This window comes from Siphateles boraxobius, unplaced genomic scaffold (assembly GCF_051911475.1).
Source record: "Siphateles boraxobius isolate OS27281-9 unplaced genomic scaffold, OSU_SipBor_1 87, whole genome shotgun sequence".
NCBI classification, from domain to species: Eukaryota; Metazoa; Chordata; class Actinopteri; order Cypriniformes; family Leuciscidae; genus Siphateles; species Siphateles boraxobius.
The window spans coordinates 269516-282045 of NW_027509216.1; the positions used below are offsets into that span (position 1 = coordinate 269516).

At 39.6% G+C, this 12530-nt stretch overlaps 1 protein-coding gene across 1 annotated transcript in view; it reads left to right on the forward strand.

The window, feature by feature from the left end:
- Positions 1-803: 803 nt before the first annotated feature.
- The window catches only part of LOC143731496 (butyrophilin subfamily 2 member A1-like), a 75767-nt gene continuing 64040 nt past the window's right edge, over positions 804-12530 (forward strand). Inside the window, exons 1-8 of the mRNA XM_077222454.1 lie at positions 804-1210; positions 2037-3183; positions 3471-3516; positions 3601-3672; positions 3789-4139; positions 4235-4504; positions 7744-7851; positions 10034-10054. Coding sequence (XP_077078569.1) covers positions 3615-3672; positions 3789-4139; positions 4235-4504; positions 7744-7851; positions 10034-10054 — 808 coding nt within the window. The 5' untranslated portion in view covers positions 804-1210; positions 2037-3183; positions 3471-3516; positions 3601-3614. The remainder of the gene's footprint in view (positions 1211-2036; positions 3184-3470; positions 3517-3600; positions 3673-3788; positions 4140-4234; positions 4505-7743; positions 7852-10033; positions 10055-12530) is intronic.

A 12530-nucleotide genomic window follows, 5' to 3' on the forward strand; every position in this document is an offset into this window, starting at 1 on the left:
TATGCTCTCATTGACAAATGTGGAACAATTAGTTCATGCGTTCATGACATCAAGGATAGATTATTGTAATGCTCTACTGGGTGGTTGCCCTGCACACTTAATAAACAAACTACAGCTAGTTCAAAACGCAGCAGCTCGAGTTCTTACCAGAACCAGGAAGTATGACCATATTAGCCCGGTTCTGTCAACACTGTATTGGCTGCCTATTAAACATCGTATACATTTTAAAATATTGCAGATTACTTACAAAGCACTAAAGCTATGGAGAATGGAAAAGAGAATGGTATTTACTTAAAGACTTAAACATCTTGGATGACATGGGGGAGAGTAATTTATCTGGAAATTTTCATTCTGAAGTGAACTAATAATTTATGTATTTCTTTCTTCAGTCAAAAAGAAATTAAGGTTTTTGAGGAAAACATCCCAGGTTTATTCTACATATATTGACTTCAGCGGGGTCCAATGGTTGAAGGCCCAAATTGCCGTTTCAATGCGGCTTCAAAGGCTCTACACAATCCCAGCCAAAGAATAAGTGAAGTTGGTAATGTTGTTTGTAGAGTTGTTTAATCCTCCTCTGAGATCTTCACAGATTTAATGTCTTCTTTTATTTTCTGTGGATTTCATCAAAGACTGTTTCTGGAAGTCAGTTGTAGTTCTTCTGTTTCTGCTCGTCTCTTCTTTCCTTCAGTGATTCTGCTTGTTAAAAAGCTTATTAAGGCTGAGATGACTCCATATTTAATATATACAGACTTTGTGGCTCAGATAAGGTCCAGTTCTGGTTTAATTCTTTGCATGCCATGTGGCATTGCTATGGCCTGCTTGTGGCCCAGATCTGGAAAACAGGAGCGGTCCGCCCAAGTGCCATCATTCCACTCTGCATGTGGGCCAGATCAGTACTCCACAAGTGCCAGATGTGGGCCAGATCAGTACTCCACAAGTGCCAGATGTGGGCCAGATCAGTACTCCACAAGTGCCAGATGTGGGCCAGATCAGTACTCCACAAGTGCCAGATGTGGGCCAGATCAGTACTCCACAAGTGCCAGATGTGGGCCAGATCAGTATTCCACAAATGCCAGATGTGGGCCAGATCAGTATTCCACAAGTGCCAGATGTGGGCCGGATCAGTACTCCACAAGTGCCAGATGTGGGCCAGATCAGTATTCCACAAGTGCCACATGTGGGCCGGATCAGTACTCCACAAGTGCCAGATGTGGGCCGGATCAGTGTTCCACAAGTGCCAGATGTGGGCCAGATCAGTATTCCACAAGTGCCAGATGTGGGCCGGAGCAGTACTCCACAAGTGCCAGATGTGCGCCAGATCAGTATTTGTTACGTCCCAGGGCGTAATTATTATGTGTGCAATGTTTTGGTGTTTTTTTTTCTTTCTTTGTTCTCTCTCTCTCATTCTCTCATGTCCAAATGGGGGCCAGCTGATACGAATTACTATCATCTCCTGGTTCCCACTGATTGGCTCCTGACTAGGGAAGCTCGTGGATAAAGCTGGAAAGGAAAAGCCAGTTGGAGGAGATCCTCTTTTGACTCCAGGGTGCCCAGACTGTCTCCTCCTGCCTCACCCCTTTGCATGTGTGTTAAGAGCAATTGTACATCTTGTTGTCAATTGCTGACATTGTTGATTGTTGTTGATCTGAACAGACTTGGACTGCGGTTAAACCAGCTCTTCTTACATTCTTCAAACCAGTTACCAGACTCCTTTTTGATTTAAGTTTATTTTGGAAGCAGTAGGGAGGAGGATGCCATTTATGTTATGTCCACCTTTTTCTCCTGTGTTTGGCTAGACAGGGAGTGAGGTAAGGTATTTGTTATTCTTTTCTATCTTATTTTGAAAGGTTAAGAAGGCTTTTCGCCTATAGTCAGAACTTTATGTTTATTGTTTTGGCCTTGTCCCCTCCCGAAGCCTATTGACGCTTTCCGTTTCCTTTTGTACTTTGGATCAATCCAAATAAAGTCTTTTTGAGTTCTAAAAATCTGTGTGATTTGTGGAGTGAGACAGGGGGAGGAGAGTTCTTGGTTGCCAGATGTGGGCCGGATCAGTATTCCACAAGTGCCAGATGTGGGCCGGATCAGTATTCCACAAGTGCCAGATGTGGGCCAGATCAGTATTCCACAAGTGCCAGATGTGCGGCCAGATCAGTATTCCACAAGTGCCAGATGTGGGCCAGATCAGTATTCCACAAGTGCCAGATGTGGGCCGGATCAGTACTCCACAAGTGCCAGATGTGGGCAAGATCAGAATTCCATAAGTGCCATATGTGGGCCGGATCGGTACTCCACAAGTGCCAGATGTGGCCCAGATCAGTATTCCACAAGTGCCAGATGTGGGCCGGATCAGTATTCCACAAGTGCCAGATGTGGGCTGGATCAGTACTCCACAAGTGCCAGATGTGGGCCGGATCAGTATTCCACAAGTGCCAGATGTGGGCCAGATCAGTATTCCACAAGTGCCAGATGTGGGCCGGATCTGGGCCAAAACAATGTTGCTATCTGGGAAAATATTTGAGCCCAAAAGTTATGATGTGAGAAAGACCAATGAGAAACAGAAAATACCATATGTTAGTACTGATAATAATTTTGTAAACTATTGTGCATAAGCAGAGATATTAAAGACGCACAGTAATTTCTACGGCATGAATCATCGTCAGTGACATCATGCAACAACCATTGTAGAAATGCTCTGTTCTAGTCAGTCATGATTTTTTTGAAAATATAAATAATTATTCCACTGATTTGAGTCAATGTGGGAGTACATGATTTTAAACAAAACTTTTTCAATGAGAATTAAATGACTTGAGTTCACCTCTAAGTTCTTTTTTAAAGTGATGAGAAAGACTGGCAAACCAGTGCAATAAATACACTAAACTTCTATGACAATTCGTAAACTAATGACTTTAAATCGATTCATTTTGATGAATGTCTAAAACGCTTTGTTTAATTCCATGTAAAATGTCTGCTATATTTCACATCAGAATAAAGTAAGGAGTGTCAGTGACAGAAGAAACTACAGCAGGTTTATCAGCCTGAATGATGGGAGGGACTGTCTCTGTTCAGGCGTTACAAGAGAAAGAGGAAATAAACCAGGAAGAATCTCCTTACGATCGAACAAACTTTCATATGGACACAATTTATTAAGACAGTCTTGAGAACACAGTGAATGTTGAGTTGAAGGTAAGTCATGGAAGAATCAGAAACACATTTACCTGAAGTCTGGAGCGAGTGTGACTCGAGGACCATGTTTGTGTTCAACAGGTTTAATGCATTTAATACTTAATCTTGTAAATAAATTAAAAGTTTTTGAATCAAAATTATAGATATATTTGCACTTTTGAAAATGAAATCCTGATTCAACAACCTTCAACGTGTTTATATGTATTAATTTGTACTAGATGTAGAAACACATTGTGTATTTGTGTCTTGTTTTGTCTTGACCCGTTTAACCGGTTTTCTTTGAACAGAAAGTGATTGTAAATGTGTATCTCGCTTTTGGACAGAAGGTTAAGTGTGAGTGTTATTCTAAGGCATAAAGCATGTATGCTGACAAACATTTCTGTAATGTTTTCTCTTTTTTCATATTTTATTTTTTAGGATCTGTCTTAGAGATGAAGTTCATTTGTTTGACTCTCCTCCTTGTTAGTGGAATTGCAGATTCAAGATCAGGTAATTTATTAATTATTGTGAATAATACTTTTGAACAGTCCTGTTTGTCTGGAACAACATTAGGGTAAAATCCTTTAGGATGTGTAGTTCAGATCCCTCTCTTTCTCTTGTAACAGAGCAGTTTGAAGTAGTGGGACCTGCAGATCCTGTATTTGCTGTCGCTGGTGAAGATGTGATTCTGCCCTGTTTTATCAAACCCAACATCAGTGTTGTGGACATGAGAGTGGAGTGGTTTAGACTTGATCAGAAAGACTCAGTAGTGCATCTCTATGAGGATCATGTAGACAGAGACACAGATCAGATTCAGTCCTACAGAGGAAGAACAAAACTGATCCATCAAGAACTACAGAGAGGAAACGCATCACTCAAACTCTCAACAGTCCGAGTCTCTGATGAAGGACGTTATAAGTGTTTAATTCAGTCTAAATCCCAATATGACGACGCCACTGTTGATGTCAGAGTTGAAGGTGAGAAAACCAGTGAAAACTAACATGCTCTTTTCACAGAAGAAACTAACTTTAAAAAGCCAGAATATCAACATCATGTTCTTGTTGATCTGCAGTTGTAGGACGTCCTCCAGTGATCACTGTAGATGGGTTTGATCGTTCAGGAGGGCTTCATCTACAGTGTGAATCTGAAGGTTGGTATCCTGAACCTGATCTTGAGTGGCTGGACAGTGAAGGAGTCAGTTTGAGTTCAGAAACTACAGAGACGCACAGAAACACAGACGGATTCAGTGTCAAACAGGCCGTCATTGTTTATTACAGTGGCAATATTCACTGCCGAGTCAAACTGATACATCACATGCTGGAGACACTGATAAACACCAAAAGTAAGTACTGACACTTCTTTTACTGTACTTGTCAGTTTCACATGATATTTTTGATGCAGTAAAAAGTAAAAAAAAAAAAAAGCAGTAAAAATAATTAATGATTATCAGCTTATTATGTAAAGTTAAAAGCAATAAGAACAATAGGTTTATAATAGAATTTTGTATCAACATTATTGATACAAATGTGTATGTGCTGTGGTGCAGTGTTAAATACATTTGTGGTGTCATTGCATATTTACTTCACTAGAGGTCCAGCTTGTTCCTTATTAGCAGTTACGGTCATGGTCAGTCACGGTCATACACGGCTGTAGAAAAATTCCCTTAGCAGTGCTGGGCAAACTAAAGGATACACTGGAACAGCTGTTGCAAGCAGATGTAATAGCGCCAGTCACCCAGCCCACTTCATGGGTTAACAGCCTTGTCATCACTGAAAAAAAGAATGGGTCATTACGAGTATGCCTGGATCCTCGTGACCTTAATAAAGTTCTTCGCCAACACTTCTCCATCCCAACAACCGAAGATGTACTATACAGGCTTGCTGGAAAGAACATTTTCTCCATCTTCGTTTTGAAAAGTATGGCTACTGGCAAGTCAAACTTGACACAGACTCCTCCCTGCTATGCACATTCAACACACCGTGGGGTAGGTACAGATTCAAACGTCTGCCATTTGGTGTCAAATCTGCTAGAGAAGTCTTCCAGCTGAACAATAACGAAGTGTTTGGTGACATAAAAGGTGTACATATCGTAGCTGATGACATGATGATCAACAAGAACATGATGTCATAGTTGGTAAAATTATGGAGAGAGGAAAAACACAATGTGAAATTCAACCCTAACAAATTCAGTATAAGGTGAACAAAGTTCATTTCATGGGACATGTGATTACTCCACAGGGTGTGAGAGCAGACGATGGCAATATACAGGCAATAGTAAACATGCTAACACCCACAGACAGACAGTCGCTACAGTGTCTTGGGCATGATCAGATATCTCACCCCATTTATCCCAGGTGAGGTATCACTCACAGCGCCTCTCAGGCAGCTGCTGAGAAAAGACATGGCATTCCAGTGCCAACCTGAACATGACACGGCACTGTCTGCACTCAAAACTGCACTGACCAACACACCAGTTCTTAGGTATTATGACCCCAACACAGCGCTCACCATTCAAACAGATGCATCCAAAGATGGCTTAGGATCATGCCTGCTGCAGGAGGGGCAACCAATAGCGTATGCATGCAGGGCTTTAACGGATACGGAAAAGAACTATGCCCAGATCGAGAAGGAGCTACTGACGATCGTGTTCTCGACCAAAAAGTTCCATCAGTATGTATATGGACGCAGTGTGAATGTCCAGTCGGACCATAAACCATTGGAGGCTTATCTTCAAGAAGCCACTGAGCAAAGCACCAGCAAGACTCCAACATATACTCTTACAGCTACAGAGATATGACCTCATTGTCCAGTACACACCAGGGAAGGACATGTTAATTGCTGACGCGTTGTCACGTGCCGTTGCTGAAGGTCAGCACTCAAGTTCAGATGACCTCAGCGATGAGTTGTATATGCACTTGAAGCAACACAGGCTCTCAGTGAAGACATGCTAAAGCAGCTTACAGACACTACTGCAAGAGACCGTACTCTCCAGCTGCTTATGAAGATGCAAAAGACAGGATGGCCGACGCATAGAAAACAGCTCGATCCCTCAATTCAACAGTACTTGCCTGTTAGACACACTGTGGCTGTGCAAGATGGCATATTAATGGTATCTGGCAGGATCCGGATTCCTGAGACGATGAGATCAGAGATGGTTAAGAACCTACATATCGCACATCAAGGAAGTTCCAGAGCTCCCCTGGTTAAAAGTTGCAACTGACATCTTCGAAATCAGAGGTCAATCGTTTCTTCTGATTGTTGATTATATGTCAAAGTTTCCTGAGGTGATGAATATCAAGGACAAAACAGCACCCACAGTCATTGCAAAGATGAAAGCAGTGTATGTCAGGCACGGCATCCCTAAAGAGCTAGTGTGTGACCACGTACCATTCGCAAGCTACGAAATGAAGAAATTCGCAGCTGAGTGGGGCATCAAACTGACACACTCAAGTCCGGCCTACCCTCAGTCAAATGGGTTGGCAGAGAGAACTATCAAAACTGTCAAAAGCGTCCTGAAAAAAGTGGAACAATCAGGGACGGATCATCACCTTGCTTTGCTGTCGATAAGGAATACTCCTGTCACCGGCACGCCTTATTCACCAGCGCAAGTTTTGGGGAAGAGTACTGAGGAGCACCTTACCAGCGTCCAGTGAAGTCCTGCGACCAACTACTCCCAAAGGTGTTCATCAGGCGCTCCAAACCCTGCAAAAGAAGCGAGCGTGTCACTACAATGTGGGAGCAAAAAACTGCATGCAGGAAATACCGTACACATTGAGTCAGACAAAGGGTGGCAGCCGGGTCTCATTGTTTCCAAACGAGATGAGCCAAGGTCATACAATGTGGTCAATGCAGCAGGACGACAGTTTCGTCGCAACAGGCCCCATCTAAGGAAAACAATTCACAAGCACACAGAAACATTTGATCTTGCAGAGCCTGATGACGGTGCACAGTCTACCATTTCAGTGGCACACAAAGTGGGAGATCGGTCTTCACAGGGTGTACCAGATCATTCCTTACATAAAACCAGTTCCACAATCATCAGGAGTGGTCGGGTTGTGGAAGTTCCTGTGAGGTTTCAGGACTACTGTATGAACTGACTATAAGTTTACCTAGTAATTAAGGCTAGACATGTTAAGTGTTAAACTGCTTATCTGACAAGATGTTTGCTACGAATGAGAAAGACAATGTTCCTGTCATGTGAACTTTGAGAGCTATATTTAGTGTTCTTGTATCCTATTTATAGCTAGTATTGTTTCCCTGAGAAAAAAGGGGATGTGGTGTAGTGTTAAATACATGTGTGGTGTGATTGCATATGTACTCCACTAGAGGTCCAGCTTGTTCCTTATTATGGTGGTTACCATGAAGCTGTGAGTGAGTGTTAAATGCACGGCTGGTGAGCAGCACACTCTGCAAGTGTTCAATAATAAATATCTAGTTCGAAGATACATCTCTGTGTGTGGTTAGTTTATTAAATACACAACACGACAGAGAAGGAACACTACATGTGCCATTCAGAACTGAACATTATGTAAACACCTGTAAAAATATGTTTGTTGTGCTTATTTACATATTTGTTTTGCAGATAATAGGTTTATTTCTTGGAGGACGTCAGTCATCCTGATTTCAGTTTTTGTTGTGCTCAATGTGATTGCTGGAATACTGATAGCTGTGTTCGCGCATAAAAGAAGAGGTAAAGTTCTTGTTTTCTTGCTATTTTATGTTTTATGTAAATAAATAAGGCAGACTGGCTTTCAGTAATTTGAGCTTGCCCTGCAATTTCAACACATCTTCATTTGAACAGTTTATTTTATTTTCAACCATAATACTGTTTGCAATGCGTTTGCAATGCGTACTATCTTCTTATTCAATCGTTCTGCTCGTCTGATAATCTTTATTAACTGCTGTACTCGATGAATCAGTTCGTCTCGAGGAAATTCAGCTTTAGTGGAAGATCTTCGCCAGCGCCTTTCTCTCCTTCTCCTTCTTGCGATTTCTCTTTGCGTTGTCCCTCTGGAGGTGTTCAACTATAAGATCGTCCATAAAAATCGCAACCTTGTCTGTGACATCAACATTTCTTATTTCTGAGTTGTCCTCATCTGTTACATTTAATGCATTCAGCCAGTCTTTAATATATACAATTTCTGGGGAGTTTTCAGAAGAAGGTTTTTCAGAAGAACGTTTTTCAGAAGAACGTTTTTCAGAAGACTTCATACTCAATTGTTCCCCGATATTTATTACAGGTTGCTTGTTATTTTGCTAATGTTTTTGTTGACTTTTTTGTAGCCTGTTTTGTGATGTTCAGAGTATTATTATGTTTGATTGTCTCCTCTGTTGAGATTCATGGGCTGATTTTGATGTCAGTGATGTCTAAGGGATGTTATAACTCTTGTTATGGGATGTTTTTGTTCATGATGTGTTTTTAAAATCTTCATACTAACTGATTGCTGTTGAACTCTTGCTGTAGTTTCACAGTGGTGGTAATGTAAAGTTTAAAGGGATAGTTCACCCAAAAATGAAAATTCTGTCAGTATTTACTCTCCCTCATGTTGTTCACCCCGTAAGACCTTCGTTCATCTTCGAACACGAATTAAGATATTTTTGATTAAATCTGAGAGCTGGATCACTCCTCCATAGGCTTCTAAGGGACTGAAACTTGCCAGCCCCGAAAAGTTGTTAAAGACATTGTTAAAATAGTCCAAGTGACTACAGTGGCTCAATCTTAAGTTTATCAAGCGACGAGAATACTTTTTGTGCGCAAAAACAAACAAAAATAACGTCTTTATTTCAACTATTCATTTCCTTCTCTGTGGACCTCTAGTCAGTTACCTTAGTGTAATAGCGTAGTGCTACGTCACACGTAGGCTCACTATTGGCCGACGCTGGTCATGTGTGTGATGCGTGTGACATATAACAATAGAAGCTTACGCTTTTACACTAGTGAACTGACTCGGGGCCCACAGAGAAGGAAATGAATAGTTGAATTAAAGTCATTTATTTATTTTTTTTGCGCACAAAAAGTATTCTCGTTGTTCAATACAATCAACAAGTATTACCTGATGACCTCTAGTCATTTGTAATAATTGCATAGGTTTTCTGTGATCTTAATCCCGTGCGAATCAGCCATGTCTGTAATTTGTAAAAGTAAAAATTCCCCCGCAAATGACCTACTATATTTCTCCGAACACCGAGGTCCTGTGATAATATTAGTCCCGTGCGAATCAGCATCTCTGTGATTTGGGCGGATCGTATATCATTTTTTCAAGGTTTTTGTTTCATGTGCGCCTTTTTATCCATCTTTCACGAAGAATGGAGGCTCGAGTGTTTTGATAGTATGTTGGGTGCTGGGTCATCACTATACACCATACAACTATACAATTTGCAGAAAGAGAAAGCTGAAAACCATCAGAATAGCAAAAACAAAAAGAATCGTTAGATGGAGATGAATGACATGTATATCAGCATGCGGTAAGGCTCATTCTTCTGTTTATGATATACAGCTAGACCTATAATAACAAAAGATTTCCAAGCAATAGCCTATTGACATCATATCCGGGAGATAAGTCAGTAAATTCGAGTAAATTCGTACAAATAAACTTGTCAATTTGAGTAAAATCACAGGCTTCGCTTATCCCGTGCGAATGTATGCGCCACACGAAATTCAGATATGGGATATGGGTAATTTCTTATTCACATGACGTCCCCAGATAATACTAATCCCGTGCGAATAGGGTTTAAGACAGATATTGGCTTTTATCTTCATTAGAAGTACTGAGGAAAATGTCTTTTTGTCAAACACTATTGAAGGAAATATATGTGTGTAAGCTATATATTTAATGCTGTTTTCTCTTGTCTTTATTCTACATTTTCTTCAGCACACGATCAACTACAGAAAGGTAAGAACAGAATACAACATGGTGAATGTGTCTTATTTTAGTTATTAAAGGGGTCATATGATGGTTCTAAAAATAACATTATTTTGTGTATTTGGTTTAATGCAATGTGTTTACCTGGTTTTAGGTTAAAAAAAGTCATTATTTTACATATGACAAAAGGGGGGGGGGTATTTTTTGGTAATATGTAATGTAGTGTAGGATTACAAATTTATTTAAATGTTTAATTTAGATTTCCAATACAATAGTATTTTATATTGAGAAAGTTTAGAAATGATGAGACCAGGAAATCTCTGCAAACGGTAGGGGCTCCCAGCGGGATATTCCTGACTGTCCCATCTCAGTACGAGAAGGCTAGGCTTTTCCTGTTCTCGTTGTTTACCGGGTGAAGAGTCATGCTGAGCAAGTTTGAACACCTGTTATTTTATTACTGAGACCATTTGTTTAATCTCAGTACGAGAAGTCTATGCCTTTCCTGTTCTCATGTCTCAGCTCTTTTACATGCTTTGTTCATCACAATGTAATCCCTCCCCCTTGAAATGTATATAAACTACATGTATACTGCCTTAGTTAGATTTGACTTGACTTGGGTACGAAGCAGACTACAGCAAATAAAGAATCCTGCTTAAATAAGTCTCCTGGTTTTCGCTTCTGAGTTTTTCTACACTGAAGAAGGAAGAAGTTTACAACAGATGGTGCCCCGTGACCCGGATGGAGAAACTGAAACTCAACAAAGAATGAACTTTTGAAACTTCAAAGCTCAAAGATCTCAAAAAGCTGAATAAGTCTCCAGGCTGAATTTTGAAACATCCAGCTAAACAAAGATTGCCAGACTGAATCTTTCCAGCTTCCTCCAGATTGAAAACTTCAAGCTGAACCAAGATTTCCAGGCGGAATCTTTCTATACAACAAAAATTTGGTGAGTTTCACTCCATTCAAAGAACCGTTGAAAAAAACCAGTAAAAAAAATCTGTTATTCCTCTGCGCCATCAGAGAAGAAGTTAACAAACAGCTGTAGGGTTTGTTAACTAAAGTTATCCTCTAAAGTTGCTTTAGAGATGAAATGTATCCTCTGTTTTTCAGGCAGGTAAGATTAACGTACATGTTAATACTGTTTACCCTCTGCTTTGCCAGGGAAGTGTTTTATCCTCTATAAAATTAGGGAAGATTAGCATCAAGTGCTAATATATTGTACCCTCTGTTTTCAGGCAGGGAAGGTTAACATTACGTGTTAATATTGGTGAACCTCTGTTCAAACAGGGATGTGTTTATCCTCTAAAAGTTAGGAAGGTGAAAGATCCTTTGCATTTCCTTTTAGAGAAGATTAGTGTAACATGCTAATATTTTGTGCGTTACCCTTTGCTCTGGGCAAGGAAGGTTAACTGTGTTATCGAGTGTAACCTCTTTTGATCAGAGAAGATTTAGTGTTTTTGTTTGTTTTATCCTCTAAAAGTTAACCCTCTGGGGTCCAATGTGTTTTTGGGGTCCTGGAGGTGTTCTGACATTTGTGCTTTTTTCAGTTATTTATAAACATGTTAATGGCAAAGGTGTAAATTCACTCTATATAGCACAAACAGGGCTACCATAATATGTTAACAAGATGTATGTGCATGTTTGTATTTTTGAGAGAATATTGTTTATGCATGGTTATTGAAAAAACTAAAACTTAAAGTCTCTGAAATAAGGCCACAAAACACATACTAAATATGTATCCACAAGACTTTTGACTAATGGATGTTCTCGCCTAGGATTTTTGCTTCAAAATGATCTGAAAATCATCCTTCCAAATCATTCACATAAAACAATACATTGATTTAAATTTAGTAAAACACTTTTTGTTTGGAAAGGCAATATGCGAAATGGGCGTGACTCATGTATAATGGTCTGATTCACACCTCTGAAGACAAAAGACCTGCTTAATGAGCCTGCATAATGAGCTTTTCACAGGTGTGTCACTGAGCCACAAGAAAGAATACAAGGACACAAGAAAAGAAATGTATATATACTACAAAATTGGTTCACAGTTGGAAACATCTAGAAAAAAATAGTATTTTTCCACTTGCAAATTGTATAATATCCAAGGTGAACATTTCTAGTAATTGTGTAGTTAATTCTCATACTGTATTTTCAGAAAGTTTTGGATATGTATCCTCTCCCCAAATTTGCCACTAATAAAACACAATACAAATAATTTGAAGAGAAGGCTTATATTGACCTTTTAAGATTTTGTTTACATCTACCTTGTAAATATATTATTTGCTATTTTATTAAAAAGGTTACAATTACAGCAACAATTAAAATAACAATATTTCAAGTGTAATATTTCTTTGTAAAAACTAAAGTATACATTTTATCATACATATTTCAAATTTAAGGATTCATTAGTTTGAATAAAGCCTACATTGGAACAAACACTATAATAGCATCCTAGTTGATGACTTTATTTTTGACAAAACAAACATAGCCTCATATATTTAAC